Genomic DNA, 20358 nt, shown 5'->3' with positions numbered 1-20358 from the left:
GGCCCTTCCTCTCAAATCCCAGACAGGATTTCCTATTCTGTTACAGTCCATTCAAACAGCAAGAGTCTCTACAGTAATGTGGGCCGGATGCCCCTCCATTACAGTAAAAAGGTGCACTTGCAGCATCCTGCACATATTTTAATTTGAATCTTGAAGTGCCACAATCTTAGGATGCATTCTCACTCACACACTGGGTGTCGGCGCAAAGCACGGACAGCAAACTCAGGAGTGTGAAGGCTTTCAAAACCGAGCACAGCGAGACCCCCTCCTCCAGGGATGCTCATTTGGCTTTGCTCATCAGGCCCTGGCTCTGGATTTAGACTTTATTTAAAATTCGCTTATGGGATCTGGGCGTCGCTGGCAAGGCCAGCATTTATTGCCCATCCCTAGTTGCCCTTGAGAAGGTGGTGGTGAGCAGCCTTCTTGAACCGCTGCAGTCCGTGTGGTGAAGGTACTCCCACAGCGCTGTTAGGGAGTGAGTTCCAGGATTTTGACCCAGCGATGATGAAGGATTGGCGATATACTTCTAAGTCAGGATGGTGTGTGACTTAGAGGTGGTGATGTTCCCTTGTCCTTCTAGGTGGAAGAGGTCGCGGGTTTGGGAGATACTGCCAAAGAAGCCTTGGCGAGTTGCTACAGTGCATCTTGTAGATGTACACACTGCAGCCACGGTACGCCGGTGGTGGAGGGAGTGAATGTTTAAGGTGGTGGATGGGGTGCCAATGCTTTGTCCTGGATGGTGTCGAGCTTCTTGAGTGTTGTTGGAGCTGCACTCATCCAGGCAAGTGGAGAGTATTCCATCACACTCCTGACTTGTGCCTTGTAGATGGTGAAAAGGCTTTGGGGAGTCAGGAGATGAGACACTCGCCGCAGAATTCCCAGCCTCTGACCTGCTCTTGTAGCCACAGTATTTATGTGGCAACTTCATTTAACTATAACTGCAGCAATTGCGCAAAGTGGAATCACTTCACACTGACATGACAGCTGTAATTTAAATGTCCCTTTACACAACTAGGCCTTCAGTTAACTCTAAACCAAATGTTTTCTTTCTGAATTTGACAAAAAAAGCTCAAAATCCAAATCATAATCAGACCTTATCCTGAAGCATTTTTTCCAAACTAGTTACATTAGAACCAAGATGCCAGCCTTGGCTCAGTGGTAGTATTCTTGACTCAGTCAGAAACTCATGGCCCCACTTCGGAGACTTAAGAACATAATCCAGGCCGACACTTCTGAGCAGCATTGAGCGAGTGCTGCACTGTTGGCGGTGCTTTCAAATGAGACGTTAAATCGAGGTCCTGCCTGCCCTCTCAGGTAGACATAAAGATCTCATGGCACTATTTCGAAGGAGAGATGGGGAATTTTATGGATGTCCTGACCAATATTTATCCCTCAAACAACATCATGAAGACACATTATCTGGTCATTTATCTCATTACTGTTTGTGGGACCTTGCGGTGTTCAAATTGGCTGCCGCATTTCCCTACATTACAACAGTGACTACTCTTCAAAAAAAACGTTATTAGCTGTGAAGCGCTTTGGGATATTGAGAGGTTGTGAAAGGCATTATATAAATCCAAGTTCTTTCTTGAACTTATGTCAGTCCACAATGAGCCCAGCACAATGGCCGCATGGCCCTACAAGTTGTAGAATGCCTAAAAACAAGCATGCTGCAAAAAACACTATCCACATATACAGTATTGCTGGGTTTAATCTTCACACATAGTATTTCTATGGTACAATTTTAACTGAAGTTCTCAATATGGCAAGTGTGTTCTTAAAATTAATACCAAACTTAAATTAAATTAGTACCAGTTAAATTGTTCAACACTCCCGATATTTCAATATTACATATTAAATGAGACAGTTCTATTATCAGTCTTGTCCTAAATAGAGATTTATACAAACACAAGACATAGTGCACCTTTTCAGAATTCACATATATATATAATAAACACATATATATATATGAACCAAATAAGTCTTACTTTGTAACTTGTTTATGAGCCAACTGAGTTGTTTTTTGGAGACGTTTGTCCAGCTAAGGTCTAGTATGATGGGCTGTCTCCTGATGATCCCACTGAGCATAGTTGGAGTGATCGATTTGCAGTGGCTCAGGTTGATTGTGGTCCACAACCGCTTGTCACAACACCTGCAACCATTGAGAAAGAAAAGCCGGCCAGTGAAACCATGTAGTGGGCTAGTTAAAAGTTACCAAGTAAAAGCATGTGTTTTGATAAAATGGCACCATTATACTTAGACCCAGCAAATACAAGAGCACTCAAATTGCACCCTTAATAGGGTGTCCATTCATTTTGGACGAGCAAATCTCCCATGGTGCGCTTACATGAGTCAGAGGTTACACTACAGTACAACAGTTAAAATGTGACTGGAAGTGCGTGCGTGCTATGGGCAACTCTTGTTATACATGGTCTGCAGTTACCCACTGATTTGCTCCAAAGCAATTTATATACAACAGCCGCTTAATTCCACTCAACAAGATCACCGAGGAAATGTGGAATATACAGTAGAAACTCGATTATCCAGATATCTCAGGATTGGAAGGGTGTCTATGAAACTTCAGCATATACACATCATCACAATTTTTAAGTCCATAATACATTGAGTATAACATCTTCATGCTCAAAGAAACAAAATGCAGAACTTTGTAAAAAGCACTATATTACTGTATAAGCTCTGTTAAAAATGGCATTCATGACAGTAAATGTTACAAAGTGCCCATAACTGACATTTTACTGTATGAAATAGAAACAGATTCTTTCTCTCTCTCTATCTAAAAAGAACACTGACATTTTTACATGATGCAGAGTTAAGTACAAAAATCCAGTTCCGTATACCTTCCATTTTAATAGTTTACATAACGCTTAACCACTGACTTTAAATCCGGATTGTTCCGGCACTCCTCATTTTGGGGAGTATTATTACTCTGCAGCCCCAACAGCAAAAAAATGTCCAGTTCAGGTGCGCTTTAGAACTACCCAGCTACAAATTTTGCTGAGGAATCAGCCACTTATCAGGCTGCATCAGCATGTTTCTGTTCCACTTGTGCTGGTGTTTTTATCTGCTGGCCAGAACTATACTAGCGCAGCAGCAGCTGTGCTTTCAGTACTAAGCAACTAAAAGGGAACTGAAGCTATTACTGTGCATTTTCAGTTTTGTAATTCTGCTTTAATGTTGTTTTGTAAGGATGAAGGTGGTCAGAAAGACAGCCAGAATGCTGACTGTGGCACCTTGGAGCAGGAGGGAGGAAGAGGGAAGGGTAATGTGGCAGTTGTAGGGGATTCAATAATTAGGGGGACGGATAGCATCCATTGTAAGCAGGATCGAGAGTCCCACATGATTATGTTGCCTACCTGGTGCCACGGTGAGGGACATTGCAAACCGGCTTGAAAGAATATTCGAGGGAGGGAGGGGGAAGATCCAGTCATTGTGGTCCATGTTGGGACCAACAACATAAGAAAGAGTAGGCAAGAGGCCCTGTTCAGAGTATACCAGGAACTAGGAGCTAATTTAAAAAAACCTCAAGGGTTATAATCTCTGGATTATCACCCGAGTCATGTGCAAATTGGCATGGGATAAGATGATTAGGGAGGTGAACACGTGGCTAAAGGAATGGTGTGAGAAAGAGGTGTTTCATTTCATGGGATACTGGCACTACTACTGGGACAGGAAGGAACTATTCCATTGGGACAGGCTCCACCTGAACCAGGCTAGGACCAGGGTCCTAATGGAAAGAATAAATAGGGTGGTCACAAGGACTTTAAACTAGTAAATGGGGAGGAGTACTCAGGGGAAAAAAGGTAGTATAAATAATAATTCAAAAACAAATGAAAAGGAAGAGAGTAGAGTAATAAAAAATGTGTGTTAGGTACTACAGGTAAAGGGAAAACTAAAAGATGTGAAACAATTAAATCAGGAGAGAGAAATAAGAAGTGTGTGAGAAAAACAGCATTAAAGCAGAAGGACAGGTTAGGGTGTGTTGCCCAAATAAGTGTTCTTTATACAAACACATGGCGTATAAGGAACAAACAGAATGAATTGCAGGCGAAAATTCAACTTGGAGAGTACCACATGGTAGCCATTACTGGGACATGGCTGCAAGATGGTCAGGACTGGGAACTGAATATACCAGGCTATAAGGTCTACAGGAAGGATGGGGAATCTGGTGGAGGGGAGAGGAACAGCATTAGTGATTAAGGATGAAATTACTTCTATGATAAGAGATGATTTAACGAGAGGTAAGCAGGCAATGGAGACTTTATGGGTAGAATGAACAAATAGAAAAGGATTTAAGACTGTAGTGGGAGTTGTGTATAGGCCCCCTAGTAGCAGCTATGAAGTGGCAGAATGCATTAATAAAGAGATTAGACAAGCATGTAGTAAAGGCAGAGTGCTTTTAATGTGGGATTTTAACTTCCATGTGGATTGGGATAAGCAGACACGCTCATGTCAGAAAGCCAGTGAATTTGTTGGGTGCATTTAGGATAGTTTTCTTTAACAATATGTCCTAGAACCAACAAGGGGGCAGGCCATATCAGATTTAATAATGAATAATGAGTCAGATTTAGTTAACAGCCTAACGGTGTGTGAATATTTATCTAACAGCAACCATAACATGATTGAGTTCAATGTTGTGTTTGAAAGGGAGAAACGCAAAACAGCTACTAAGATTCTAGATTTAGATAAGGCCAACTGCAACAGGACGAGACAGAGACTGTCCACAGTAAACTGAGCAAATGTTAATGAGTAAAATGACAGAAGAAGTGGGAGTCGTTCAGAAAAGAATTTAACGTGATACAGAACCAGTTTATACCCCTAAGGAACAAGAGTTTTGCTTGCCAAAAAAAAAGCCACGATGACTAAAGAGATGGGACAACATAAAACTATAAAAGCATACAAGAAATCAAAAAATAGCACAGATCCTTTGAATGGGAGAGATACAAAGAACAGCAAAGGGTGATAAAACAGATAGTAAGAGTTACAAAAAGGAGTATGAAATAAAACTTGCAAGGGATATCAAAATCAACACAAAATACTTGGAAAAAGAGGGTGGCTAAGAGCAATGTGGGCTCCTTAAAAACTGAATGCTGATATTATAAATGAAAATAAGGAAGTGGCGGACATGTTAAATAATTACTTAGCGTCAGTATTTACAGTAGAGGAAGAGGCTAGCATGCAGGTCATCCCAAAGAAACTAATATTCAGTGACAGGGACTCACCAAAATTATCGTAAGCAAATTAACAGTAATGAAGGAAAAAATGGCACTAAAGAGTGACAAATTCCCAGGACCATATGGTTTTCATCCTAGGGTTTTAAAGGAAGTAGGAGAGAATATTGTAGATGCCCTAACCATGATCTTCTAAAGTTCTTTCAATTCAGGAATGGTTCATTTAGGATTGGAAAATTTCACGTCACTCCACTATTTAAGAAAGGTGAGAGGGGGAAACCAGGGAGCTATAGACCAGTTAGCCTAACATCTGTTGTCCGGAAATTATTAGAGCTGATAATTAAAGATAGAGTGACTGAACACCTTGAACATTTTCAGCTGATCAGAGAAAGCCAGCATGAATTTGTAAAAGTTAGATCATGTCCGACAAACCCAAATGAATTTTTTAAAGAGCTAACTAAAGTAGTGGACAGGGGAATGTCTATGGATGTTATTTATCAAATGCCTTCTGTAAATCCATATAAAGTCCCTCATAAGAGACTGTTGGCTAAAGTTGAAGCTCATGGAATTGAAGGCAAATTATTGACCTGGTTAGGAGATTGGCTGAGCTACAGGAGACAGAGAGTAGGGATAACAGGCAGGTATTCTAATTGGCAGGATGGCCTCAACTATTCACTGTATTTATTAACGACTTAGATGATGGGATAGAGAGCCACATATCCAGGTTTGCCGATGACACAAAGATAGGCAGCATTGTAAGCAGTGTAGATGGAAGCATAAAATTATAAAGCAATATTAATAGATTCAGTGAATGAATAAAACTGGCAAATGGATTTCAATATATGCAAGAGTGACCTAAAAAGGATAGATCAGAGTACTTTCTAAATGGTGAAAAGCTAGAAACAGTGAAGGTCCAAAGTGACTTAGGGGTCCATGTACAGGAAACTTTGGTTTATCCGGAGGTTGTATGTCCGGAAACCTCGATCTACCGGCAGAAATCAGAAGCTGTTTTGTTAGGTTTTTTCTTCTTCTCGTGGCTTTGTTTTCAACAGTCGGGCTCTGGAAAGTCTCTCTGAAGCTGTTGCTAAGCTACAGAGACGCTTCCAAAGTACGGGCCGACTGTTTACAAGCTGTTGCTAAGCAACAGTGTTTGTTGTCAGATACGGAGATGAAAACCTCCATATGCTTCAACATTAACTTTGTATGTCCGGCAGTTTTGATAGATCGGCAACAGCTCGGTCCCGTCGGTGCCGGATATCACAAAGTTTCCTGTACATAGATTAAAATGCCATGGACAGGTACAAAAAATAAATCAAAAAAGGCTAATGGAATACTGGCCTTTATATCTAGAATACAAGGGGGTAGAAGTTATGCTGCAGCTGTACAAAGCCCTGGTTAGACCACACCTGGAGTACTGTGAGCAGTTCTGGGCACCACACCTTAGGAAGGATGTATTGGTCTTGGAGGGAGTGCAGCGAAGATTTATTAAAATGATACCTGGACTCCAAGGGTTAAATTACAAGGAGAGATTACACAAACTAGGGTTTTATTCCCTGGAATTTTGAAGATTAAGAGGTGATTTGATCGAAGTTTTCAAGATATTAAGGGGAACTGATAGGGTAGATAGAGAGAAACTTTTCCCGCTGGTTGGGGAATCTAGGACTAGAGAACATAGCTTAAAAATTAGAGCCAGGCCTTTCAGGAGTGAAGTTAGGAAACACTTCTACATGCAAAGATTGATAGATTTCTATTAACCAAAGGTATTAAGGGATATAGGGCAAAGGCGGGTATGTGGAGTTAGGTCACAGATCAGCCATGATCTCAATGAATGGCTGAATGGCAGAACAGACTCAAGGGGCTAAATGGCCTACTCCTGTTCCTAAATGGGTTAATGCCCCAATTAAACTAAGTTCAGTGGAATGTCATACAAATGTGTTGAGCGTTAATCTATTATCACCAACAATAATTTCTACCGTCTCTAGCATGCAATGGCAAAGCATGAAAGAAATCTGAAATTTACCAGCAGGTGGCAGCAGCTGCATAGCAACAATAATTAGTGCAAAAAAATTAGGTTTAATTCTGAAAAATTTCAAATCTGAGGTATGCCGTAAAATCTTTAACCAGTCAAGATTATTATTTACATGTTACTCAGGTAAAACTTAGCAAAACAGAACAGTTCTCAGTGAAAAGCCTTTTTCCTGTTGCTGACCCACGATGGCCTTGATCCAATGTCAGTGTTGTGAAACACGCCCTCTTAGTCACCTGATACCATGCTGTACATGCAAAAAGCTGGCCATATTAACAAGAGATATGAATCTACACTGTAAAAATAGGGTCATTTCAAAAAGAAACTAAAAACATTCAAATTTAATTTTAAAGTATACATCAGTGGTTCTAGTTTTGGAGTTTCATTCAAAAATCAATATTTTTGGGATATTTTGGTCCATTTTACATCTTTATTAGTAGTATTATTATTAAAATAACTGGGTTTGTGGGAATCTTTCCAAAAAAAGGGTTCCTGTCTGTGGCTCTGTGTGAATCTTCCGATCTATTGTCAGTTGGATGAATGGTTAACATGTGGTGGCAGCCCCTCTGTTTACTTTAGAATTCACAGAGGAAATTACAGATATTAGTTATTTTCACTTGCCCCTGTCTACTGCACCATACCCGTGGGACAGCAGGCAGGGCCCTGTGTCTCTATTAATGTGCTCTGGGAAGTGTACTAAAGACAGAGTCAATCAGCTCACCTCCTTGTGCTACAGCTGAGATCAGGAATGAAACATGTTAGAATTCGGGACAAAATCCCCACCTGCAGCTCCACGGCACTGTGCACTGGGCCAGCCCAATGGACTGAATATATTATAGACACACAAATGCCTCTCTCATTAGTTAATTCTCCAGCTCTGAAATGATAAAAAAGACATTTCAAAGCGTTGTAGTGCTTAAAGTCAAAGATTTAAAGATGTATTTCTAGTTTAATTGAAACAAAAACATTCAATTGTACACAATGTGGAAGAGATGAAGGAAAACTGGCTGGAGGAAGTGACGAGCTGGATAATGCCTGGGGGAGAGGGGCTAACCAGTCATAGCTTCCCGTTCACACACCGTTACCTCTGGAGTCCCCCAAGGATCTATCCTTGGCCCCCTCCTTTTTCTTATCTACATGCTGCCCCTCGGCGACATCATCCTAAAACACAACATCAGGTTGACAACACCCACCTCTCTTGAACCCTCCCCTGCCTCCGAGTTGTCACGCTGCTTGTCCAACTTCCAATTCTGGATGAACAGAAATTTCCTCCAACTAAATATTGAGAAGACCGAACCCATTGTCTTTGGTCCCCGCCACAAACTCCGCTCCCTAGCCACCAACTGCATCTCTCCCTGTCCAGAGGTTAAAGCAGATCGTTTGCAACCTCAGTGTCCGGATTTGACCCCGAGTGCTGAGCTGACCACATATGTGCTCCATCATCAAGACTGCCTACTTCCACCTCTGTAACATTATCGATCTCTGCCCCGGCCTCAGCTCATCTGCTGCTGAAACCCTCCTCCATGCCTTTGTTACCTCCAGACTTGGCTATTCCAATTGCTCCGGGCCAGCCTCCCACTTTCCACCCTCCATAAACAGGAGCTCATCCAAAACCTCTGCTGCCTGTCATGTTCACCCATCACCCCTGTGCTCGCTGACCTACATTAGCTCCCAGTCTGGCAGCGCCTCAATTTTAAAATTCTCATCCTTCTGTTCAAATCCCTCCATGGCCTCGCCCCTCCCTATCTCTGTAACCTCCTCCAGCATTACAACCCTCAGAGATCTCAGCGCTCCTCCAATTCTGGCCTCTTGCGCATCCATGATTTAATCGCTCCACCATTGGCGGTCGTGCCTTCAGGTTCCTAGGCCTTAAGCTGTGGGAATTCCCTCCCTAAACCACTTTTTTACCACTATTTCCTCCTCCTTGATGCTGAAGAGGCCAGAATTGAAGGAGCGCAGATATCTTGGAGGGTTGTATGGCTGGAGGAGATAGGGAGGGGTGAGGCCATGGAGCCAATGTAGGTCAGCGAGCATAGCGGTGATGGGTGCACAGGACTTGGTGACAGTTAGGACACGGGCAGAGGTGTTTTGGATGACCTCAAATGGGTAGAACGTGGGAGGTCGGCCAGGAGTGCGTTGGAATAGTCAAGTCTAGAGGTAACAAAGGCATGGATAAGGGCTTCATCAGCCAATGAGCTAATGAAGATGAAATAGGCGGCCTTAGTGGTAGAGAGGATATGTGGTTGGAAGCTCACCTCAGGGTCAAATATGATACCAAGGTTGCGAACAGTCTGATTCGGCCTCAGACAGTTGCCAGGGCGAGGGATGGAGTCAGTCGCTAGGGAACAGAGTTTGTGGCGGAGACTTAAGACAATGGCTTCGGTCTTCCCAATAATGGCCTAGAAATTCGGGTCTCCACGGGTGAGTACGCATGGGGTACTCACGCGTAGGGCCGATGGAAGTGCCGGTTTCCTGCATGCACTGCGCATGCGCGGGAAACCGGCACTTCAGTTCCTCTGAACGAAGGGGTTCAGAGGTCGAACGCGTGTGCGGGAGGGGCTGCGTGTGCACATCAAACTTACGTTTTTTTTTAAAAACAGGTTTTCCCAGGATCGTAAGCCTGCAGCATTTAGAAATGTAAAAAGCAGGCGTAAGGCCTGCTTTTTACAAGGTAAGTGGTGAATTAATTAAAATTAAAACATTTTTTCCACAGGTTTATTATTTTTAAATACTTTAAAGCAAGGTAAGTTTATTTTTAGCCCCGTTAGAATATAAAATTATTTTTTTCAAAAATTTAAATTGTTTTAAATAGTTATTTCATGTAATTTATAGCTTATTTAAAAAATGTGATTTAAAAAAAATTTATTTGAATGTTTAGTGCTATTTTGGGGCCGTAGTATTTATAAGTCTTGACAGCACTTCCCGTCAATCTTATGAATGGAGCATTCCCTGCTCCGATTGGCTGCCCATGGCCCACGTGATCCCAGGGGACACATCTAACTAACTGCGCCCCTGGGATATGCAAGCACTGCGCGCCGGCAGCTGGACCAGGCCCCGGATCAGAATTCCCCGGGGGCCCACAGCTCAACTGCCGGCGCGCAAGGTAAGTGCAGGTCAGGGGCTTACACCCGCGGGAAGCCCCCGACCCGAATTTCTGGTCCATTTAGTTGGAGGAAATTTCTGCTCATCCAGTACTGGATGTCGGACAAGCAATTTAAAGACAGTGGAGGGGTCGAGAGAAGTGGTGGTGAGGTAGAGCTGGGTGTTGTCAGCGTATATGTGGAAACTGACGCTGTCTTTTTGAATGAAATCGCCGAGGGGCGAGGAGAAATAGGGAGCCATAGATAGATCCTTGGGGGACACCAGAGGTAATGGTGCGAGAGCGGGAAGAGAAGCTGTTGCAGATGATTCCCTGGCTACGACTGGAGAGATAAGAATGGAACCAGTCGAATGCAGTTCCACCCAGCTGGACGACGGAGGAGAGGTGTTGGAGGAGGATGATGTGGTTAACCATGTCAAAGGCTGCAGACAGGTCGAGAAGGAATAGTTTACCTTCTTCACCATCACCTTCAACCAACATCGCCAAAACAGATGATCTGGTCATTATTGTTGTTTGTGGGAGCTTGCTGTGCGCAAATTGGCTGCCGTGTTTCCTACATTACAACAGTGACTACACTTCAAAAGTACTTCATTGGCTGTAAAGTGCTTTGGGATATTCTGAAGTAGTGAAAGGCACTCTATAAATGCAAATTTTTTTTGTTCTTTCTTTTCAAAAGGGCCTCTAAATTAATTAGATCCCTCGATGTCCTTGTATCTCAAGAGTTTAACAATTGTTTAAACGCTATCCACAATTCAGTATCACGGCGAAGATTCTTAAAGGGGTGTTGATGCTAATACTCTGTTTAAGGTTACAACTAACTACTCTGCCATTGGAAATTAATCCACCTCAGTACAGTACATGAATTTTTTTCATTTAAGATAAAATGAGAACAATCATAAATCACAAACATTCATATTTTAAATTCCTCAGCAGAGCTTTGCCAAGCACTTACACTTGCAATTCAATTTTCTATGAAGTAGTGCAGTGATTAGGCACAGTTACTATAGTTACAGCTGGCACTCATTGTTGTTGAGCTCGAGTGCACATCTGTTTGAACTTTCTCTCTCCAACTGGTAACTCGTGGGAAAGCAGTTCTGGTCAGGCAATCATCTCACGTATGCGGAATAATTCAATTCCACATCCCACAAAAGCAAAATGGACACTGTTCCAACACATGGTGCTTCTGTAAACATGTTTTGTGCAGAACAGCAGAACTCTCATGGCAATGCTCACAGTTAGCCAGATCCTGATACACTATTTTATAAGGACAAGGAGCGTTCTGCTATATAATGCACAATGTATTATTTTGCTGCGACAGTGAAGCTTAATTCAAATCCCAATTGCTGTTAGGTAAACAGTGGGTGAGGCCATTTGGAGTTTAATTGCTGCAGGTCACAACCGTTACTTTCCCCCCCCCCCCCCCCCCACCCCCCCAGAAGCGAGCTCATTAAAGTGAATTAAGATACTGCAGGCATTCTGTTACCGGGAAACTGTTCATTAAGTTACAAATAACTGCCGTTGTTTCTTCAAACTCTTTTTTTAAAACTATGGCAACATGAAATTTGAGGCACTGTTTTATTATATTGGCAACTACCTTGCCATGCCTTACTCAAACACAGGTAGGAAAAACTGCCAATCAGGAACCAGCACCCAAAACAAAAATCAAGCAACTAAGTCGATCAAATAAAAGCCACCAATCAGTAACCAGTAGCTACCACAAACAATTAGATGCTTGAATTTTTTTTTCCCAAATCTATCATTTTCCTTCTCCACAAAGCAGCTAAAAATAACTTTAATATAATGGTGTAAATTTCTAGAAACAGTAAGCTTAATTGTTAATGACTACCACTACATGTTAGAAATACCGACTCGAAGCTTACTCTACACAGACCTATCTCTCTCTCCAATGTCTAGGGCTTCAGTTCTTCTACATTCGAGAGCTTGAACTATGCCTGGAAAAAGAGGCTCACCAAGTAATGGCCTTCTAGAATGTACTCTGGAAAAATCCCAGAATACATTTTAAACCTACCACCTTCTACTAAGAACAGGAAGGGCAGAGCTTACAAACAGGAAGGCATGCGTGGTATGTTTTGAGAAGGGCATGCCTTGTGAGTAGGCAGACTTGCGCTTAATCTTAAAAAAAAAAATATATATATATATATTCTGGTACTTTAGTGACATGTCCCGACTTCCTGATTGGACAAAAATAAATAATCTCCCAGATACAGCATTCCAATTGGAATTCAGATCCATAAAAAGAATCTCAGAACAGCTGCCCTCAGAGTTTGCGGTGTCCAAAACACTCTTAAACAAGGTTGCCACATCGTTAAGTTTTCGGCCAAACAGGGCCCTGCTTTTGGGAGCCTGTCGTTTGGAGCATGCTCAGTATTTACTCCAATAGCAATTGTGTGGCGCTGCACTGACCAGTTTTTTTTTTACTATTCTTGAGTCATTTGAGTTTGTTAATTGTTACCTTGAGGAAAACAATAAACCACTGAACCTTTTAAGGGAAGTAGAAGCTTGCCAAAGGTCAAGAACAGGTGGTAAGTGCAACTGAACTAAATGAAACTGATGTCGAGTGACAACAATGTAAGAGAGGAGGCAGACAGGATTGGAGTTTTTCTTTATCTCTTTATCCAATCTTTCTTGCCCTCTCTATTTTGCTTTCTGTACCTGATTTGACATTGAACTTTATTCTAACTGACACTTCCTGGTTTAGATTCTGCGCTGCCCTTTAACAATTCTTCAGTCTGATTGGTTAAGGAGATACACAGTTGCTTGCCCTGTTCACACAGGTCCCAGATGCTCCGTAGAGGGCGCAGCGTTGTTTGGATGTTTAGTTGACAGCAACTTATCGTGCAAGTGCCCATAGAAAGTCTATGGGCAAGTGCAAGTCCAACGAATGGCTGGCGCCGTTCGTTCGTTGTTCAAAGCAAAATCCGGCCCAATAATAAAGAAAATAGCACATTGGTATTTTATTTCCACATAAGCTACATAGGCCCAGAACTTCGGGTCTCCACGGGTGAGTACGCACGGGGTACTCGCCCGTAGGCCCAATGGAAGTGCGGGTTTCCTGCATGCACTGCGCATGCGCGGGAAACCGGCACTTCCGTTCCCCTGAAAGAAGGGGTTCAGAGTTCGAACGCGTGCGCAGGAGAGGCTGCGCGTGCACATCGAACTTACCCTCCCTGGAAAACCTGCAAAAAAAAGTAAGTCTCCAGAAGTTACACATTTAAAAAGCAGTCGCAAGGCCTGCTTTTTACAAGGTAAGTGGTGAATTAATTAAAATTAAAACATTTTTTCCACAGGTTTATTATTTTTAAATACTTTAAAGAAAGGTAAGTTTATTTTTAGCCCTGTTAGAAAATAAAATTATTTTTTTCAAAAATTTAAATTAGTTTAAAATAATTATTTCATGTAATTTATAGTTTATTTAAAAAATGTGATTTAAAAAAAAAAATTATTTGAAGATTTAGTGATGTTTTGGGGCCTGTAGTATTTCTAAGTTTTGACAGCTCTTCCTGTCAAACTTATGAATGGGCATTTCCCTGCTCTGATTGGCTCCCCATGGCCCATGTGATCCCAGGGGACACATCGAACTAACTGCGCCCCTGGGATACACAAGCACTGCGCGCCGGCAGTTGGAGCAGGCCCAGGATCGGAATTCCACGGGGGCCCGCAGCTCAACGGCCGGCGCGCAAGGTAAGTGCAGGTCGGGGGCCTACACCCGCGGGAAGGCCCCGACCCGAATTTCTGGGCCCATAGTCTAATTGCACTCTCCTTGCAAAACTACCAGTGTAGGCTTGATGAGCCAACTGGCCTGTCTCTGTGCTATGGTTCTATGGGAGCACTGCAGTTTAATTTTGGCCCAGAAATTCGGGTCCCCACGCGTGAGTACGTGCTGGGTACTCACGCGTAGGCCCAACGAAAGTGCCGGTTTCGTGCATGCACTGTGTATGTGCGGGAAACTGGAACTTCCGTTCCCTTGAAAGAAGGGGTTCAGAGGTGGAATGCGTGTGCCAGAAAGGCAGCGCGTGCGCATCGAACTTACGTTTTTTTTGCAGGGTTCTCCGGGAGGGTAAGTCTCCAGCAGTTACACTTTTAAAAAGCAGGCGCAAGACCTGCTTTTAACAAGGTAAGTGGTGAATTAATTAAAATTAAAACATTTTTTCCACAGGTTTATTATTTTTAAATACTTTAAAGGTAAGTTTATTTTAGCCCCGTTAGAAAATGTAATTAATTTTTTCAAAAATTTAAATTATTGTTTAAAATAGTTATTTTATGTAATTTATAGTTATTTTAAAAATGTGATAAAAAAAAAATTATTTGAAGTTTTAGTTATGGTTTGGGGCTTATAGTATTTATAGGTTTGACAGCTCTTCCTGTCAAACTTATGAATGAAGCATTCCCTACTACCATTGGCTCTCCATGGCCCACGTGATCCATGGGGACGCTTCGAACTAACTGCGCCCCTGGGATACGCAAGCACTGCGCGCCGGCAGTTGGAGGAGGCCCAGGATCGGAATCCCACAGCTCAACGGCTGGCGCGGTAGGTAAGTGCAGGTCGGAGGCTTACACCCGTGGGAAGCCTCCGACCCGAATTTCTGGGCCATTGTGTCTCTTCCAAAACAATAAATGTCTCAAAGTCTAGCAGTTCTTGATAGAAACTCTTGTGTCTATGATGTTTTATACCAGAATGAACTTCCATGGAGTCCTTAGTTAGCCATATAGTTATACAGGAAGTACTGGTTAATTAGCAGAAGCCTGCCATAGTTATATCCTATAGCTTCTGGCTACTGAACCGTCAATCAAAATAGAAATTTAGAAAGGTCCCTGCCCCTACCCCAAAGCCGGTCTCCAGCCAGTCACTCACTTCCATGATTAAGCAGAGCTGCAAACAAGTTATCAGAACACCTTGTTGAGATACACATCACAGTTCGAGTCTCTGAAGGCCTGGTATAGTAGCAAATGAAGTTGTAAAAATCACAACCTGGGATCACTCAAGTGGGTTGTGAATCTTCCCTCACCTGAACAACAAAGCAAGGCAGCTTCCATTTCCCACAGCTGGCCCCTGCCTCACATATTTCCTCGAATGTAATTAAAGACATCCGAGAAGGAAGGGAACTCTCAGTCTGACTATTTGCACAGATAGGGCCCAATGATGCTGCAGTCCTGGTCCAAATAATGTGTATTTCATTTAGACAGGCAAGAAGCAAGCACTTTAAAGTGGTCACAATACTAGCACCACTACAAATTTCCTCAAAAACAGAGATTCTTGGATTAAATAGGACAGAGCTCTGATCTTTCACAGCTCTACTGAATTGAGGAAGTACATTTAAGTCGAGGATACTCAGATTTTACACAAATGATATGGTTGGGTTATTTTATCAGTAATAGATCAGCAAATTATTATATGTATAAATAATAGTACAGCATCAAGAGCTGGGGTTTTAAGTGCAATCTTTCTAGTCCTAGTTAAAAATTAAGCAAACAAATTGACAAAGTTTTAAGTACATTTCAAGGGTATCGGTCCAGTCATTACCAGAAACAAGTGGCCTATCACATCTGGGCTTTTTTTGATATCGATTAAAACATTTAAAAATGTTCAAATGAACCAAATCTCAGTTTTAGGAATGCTAACATTTTCAAACATTATACACTTTTAACAAGTGTTAAAATGCAAGCATGTAACAGATGCTCTCATGTAGAACAGCAGATACAGGGATGGAATTATTAGGCTGTAAAACTGAGTGCTTCATTCAAATAAGGTCATAAAACCACAAGAATGCAACTAGAAGTAGTTTATGAACTCATCAAAACCACAATCCAATCATGTTTACTTCAAACCTTCCCCCTCCCCTTACTCTATAAATATCCACAGTATGCAAATGATTATAAAACTGCAGCCTTTTGACTCTACAATTCATACGAGCCTGGGGTGAGGAGCGCAAAGGTCAGAGTTTCTGTGCTTATACCAGTAACTATCAAAAACAAATCAAGATCTCAAATCCAGATGCAGTGGTGGGCCATCCCCCTTCCCCCTCAAGATGGGCTTCTTTACTTCTTACTTGTGTGTGAATATATAATTAACAGACAACTGTGGGGCATTGCAGCTACAAATAACGACAGAATAAAGTTTCAGGAAACATGTACCGAGGCTGACTGCCTTATGAAGAGTAGCACACGCAGGCAGTATTTCAACTCACTTCTCCAGTTGTGAATCTTGCACTGTAAAGGAAAAAGCCATATTCCAAGAAATACACCACCCTATGAACAGATTTCTGATATTAATACATGACACACTGGCCTAGAAATTCATTGTAGCCACTTTTGGGGCGGTAAAGTGGGGCGGCCGCTAAAGTTTGCGCCCGCCGCCAAATCGAGGCCACTTCTCCGATATTCATTAGCTTCGCCCTAAGAGTTCGCTCGAGCGCTAAAACTGGTGCTGGACGCCTCTCTTTGGGCGCTAAGCCGGAGGTGCTGATCGATAGCGCCGAGGCCGGGCGCAGCGCAGGTGCGGCCATCTCGTGATTGACAGCAGACAACCTGGCGCCGGCCAGCTCTTAAGGGGGAAGGGTCGACTGTGTCTGCTGCCACGCCCTGGATAGTGGAGCCCTCCAGCTAGGCCTGAACACTGCTGCTGGACCCAAATAGCGCCTGAAGCCATGCAGAAGGCCCGTGAACGTGCGCAGCGCTTCTCAGAGCGTGCTGGTTGGTGCTGTGGAGAAGAGGCGCCATGTTTTGTACCCGGACAATGGCAAGAAGGCGCCATTCCGCGTCTACAGGAGAGCCTGGAGGCATGTCGCCAGCAAGCTGTCAGCCAACAGCGAGGTCCCCAGGAACGGTGTCCAATGCTGCAAAAAGTTTAATGACCTCACTCGCATTGCCAGGGTGAGTACCCTTTCCAGTGACCTCCTCATCCTTGCATGTGCACCTCACATTATGGGCAAAGGGACCTGAAAGCCCTAATGGCCAGCCCTCATCCAGCAGCGATGGGACAGGCATGAACATCAATTGCACATTCTGCACTTGACACACTGGCCAAACTATTCCACCATGGGAGGCAGTGCACACAAGATCAGGGCGACACACTGGCCAGGCTATTCCACCATGGGAGGCAGTGCACACAAGATCAGGGCGACACACTGGCCAGGCTATTCCACCATGGGAGGCAGTGCACACAAGATCAGGGCGACACACTGTACTTAGAGGCCGTCCTTTCTCTTGCAGGTCAAGCTGGCGAATAATAGGAAGAGCCGGACTGCGACCGGGGGAGGCCGACCCCATATCCAGCCACTCACCGAGCTGCAACATCGCGTGGAGTGCATCATGGGTGGCCGGGTGATTGGGCCCGTTGCATGTGGAGATGCCGACCCTGTTCTGGCCAGCAATGGTAAGGACATCACCTTTTGGACCTCTCTCGTCCCACTTGCGCATCAGATCTACATCCTTTGCCACTGTCCGACCAATGCGCTGAATGCCACCACTCATGCATCCCTTGCTGACGCCCTCTCCTCACTCTAAAGCTACTCTTGTGCCTTCCTGCTTTCAGATGGTGAGGAGGAGGTCCCTGAACTTGCCAGTGACAGCCCCTCAGAAGAGGAGCAGGAGGAGGAGCAAGAGGAAGGCGGCCCATCAGGGGAACCCTCAGCCGCGGTCACCTAGGCCAATGTAGGGGACACGTCTTCCCTGGAGGGGAGCGTGGCGGAAGTGTCGAAGGGGAGGGGAGCTCATGGGACCTGCGGCCTGCAGAAACGCGGGAGGGGGGTGGAAGCTCGGCGGCCTTCTCCCCAGAGGGGGGATGCGTCGGAGGGGAGTCCAATTGCTGGGCCCAGCGGCGTCCAGCAACGCAGGAAGGGTCGGCCAGCTCGGCGGCCTTCTCCCCAGAGGGAGAGTCCGGCCTCCAGTCCAGAGATGGTCTTCGCCGAGGAGATGGAACGCCTCGAGGGCTTGTCCGTGGACTCGCAGCGCCGGCACACGGAGCTCATGGTGGCAGTGGCACGGTTGCCTGAGGCCATCGAGTCCCTCTCTCGGAGTGTGACTGAGTTCGGGCCCTCAGAGGCCACCAGTCGGGCGGAATTCCGGGCAGATCAGGCAGCGAGTCGGGCGGAATTCGGGGCAGCTCTGGCAGCGAGTCGGGCGGAATTCGGGGCAGATCAGGCAGCGAGTCGGGCGGAATTCGGGGCAGCTCTGGCAGCGACTGGCCAGGTGATCAGTGGTGCCGTCCAGTCACTGGCTGCTCTGATGCGGTCAGTGAACAGGTCAACACGGGCACTCACTGCTGCCACACTCGCTGTGTCAGCCAGGCATCGCCAGGGCACCCGGCGCGCTGCAGCAGCACAGCGGTCTGTCCCTTGGCAGATTGGTGCGCATGCTGCAGTGCTGGCCCGGGCGAGTGCCAGTGTCTCAGGCGACCAGCGAGCGCCTGCCATCCGCCAGCTTGCCCCCATTCCTCCAGCCGCCACTGTCACTCCCCCAGTGGAGCTGCCAGGAGCTGCTGCAGCGACTGATGCTGGCCAGCCACAGCTGCAGCATTCAACAGCCGCCCGCTCGACGGCCAGATCTCGACTAGGCCGACCCCCAAGGGCATCTGCCGTCACGACATGTGCCCCTCAGGAGCCTGCCCCCAGCCTTGCAGCAGCCAATGGCCTTACTTTGAGGAGGAGCAGCAGGGCGGGCAGGGGCCACACAAAGATGGCCAAGGCATCGCCCTAGCGGGCCAAATAGTCGAATGTGTGGCCAGTTGTGTTTGTTTTTTGAGGCCGAGAATTGGATGTTTGTTTTTTGAAGGCCGATGATGTGATGTTTGTTTTTTACGAAGGCCGAGAATGACGGCCATTTTAGTTGCACTATTTTGTTAATCCTCTCCAGGTTGTGGGAGCGAGTAATGTGTTTGAGTGTTTTTTGGGGGTTTCGTCTGTTTTTGGTTTTCATGTGGGAAGGGACCTGAGTTTGAACAATAAAGCATTTGATTTATTAACATTGTCCATGTTTGATCTTTGAAGTGTTTGTTGCCTTAACCGGCTGAGGGCTTGCGGAGCGGCTGCAATCATGTTCTTTCATTGGCACAAGCCATTCCCTGACAGGGGGCCTAGAAGTGACGTTCAATAAGCCGCCGACGGGCGGCCCTTGGACCTTGTGCCTCCCTCCTGGGCTGGTACTCCTCGTCCTCCTCCTCCTCCTCCTGAGGTGGGGGTCCAACGTGAGGTGGCAGTGCCTGAGTCCTGCGGATAGCCAGGTTGTGCAGCATGCAGCAAACGACGACGAATTGGGAGGCTCGATCCTGCGAATACTGGAGGGCTCCCCCGGAGCGATCGAGACAGCGGAACCGTTGCTTGAGGACGCCGATTGTTTGTTCTATGATGTTCCTAGTCGCTTGATGGCTCTCGTTGTATGCCTCTTCAGCAGGGGTCGTGGGCGCGCGGAGCGGGGTCATGAGCCAGGTACACAAAGGATAGCCTTTGTCCCCGATAAGCCATCCTCTTGGGGGAGGCTGTGCCTGGAACATGTCAGCCACAGTTGTCTGTCGCAGGATAAAGGCATCGTGCTGCCTGGAAAGCGGGCATTGACAGCTAGGATGCGCTGCCTGTGGTCACACACCAGCTGTACGTTGAGGGAATGGTAGCCCTTCCGGTTGCGGTAATCCTCGGCATGCTCAAGAGGTGGCCGCAAAGCCACATGCGTGCAGTCAATGGCGCCCTGCACCATGGGGAAGCCCGCTATTCTTGCAAATCCCACTGCACGCTGCTGCTGCTTGTCCAGGGTCATGGGGAAGGAGATGAATTGATGTCTCCTTGTGAAAAGGGCTTCGGTCACCTGGCGGATGCAGCAATGCACGGCGAACTGGGAGATGTTAGCGATGTCCCCAGTAGCGGATTGGAAGGAGCCGGTGGCATAGAAGTTGAGAGCCACCGTCACCTTCACTGCCACCGACAGAGACGTCCTGCGCATCAGCTGTGGCTGCAGATCTCTGTGAAGCAGCCGGCAGATGTCTGCAACCACCTCCCTTCTGAATCGCAGCCTCCTAACACACATCGCGGCAG

The 20358-nt window shown here is 45.3% G+C and overlaps 1 protein-coding gene across 8 annotated transcripts in view; it reads right to left on the bottom strand.

Moving 5' to 3' along the window:
- Positions 1 to 20358, bottom strand: part of LOC147102091 (lysine-specific demethylase 2B-like) — a 207464-nt gene that overhangs the window by 22929 nt on the left and 164177 nt on the right. For all 8 annotated transcript variants that reach the window (XM_085964271.1, XM_085964272.1, XM_085964273.1 and 5 more), the window contains one exon: positions 1989 to 2152. In XM_085964271.1, coding sequence (XP_085820397.1) covers positions 1989 to 2152 — 164 coding nt within the window. The remainder of the gene's footprint in view (positions 1 to 1988; positions 2153 to 20358) is intronic.

This window comes from Somniosus microcephalus, chromosome 22, assembly GCF_052327205.1.
Source record: "Somniosus microcephalus isolate GS21.2 chromosome 22, FLI_Smic_1.0, whole genome shotgun sequence".
NCBI lineage: Eukaryota > Metazoa > Chordata > Chondrichthyes > Squaliformes > Somniosidae > Somniosus > Somniosus microcephalus.
This window is presented reverse-complemented; position numbering and strand designations above follow the sequence as displayed.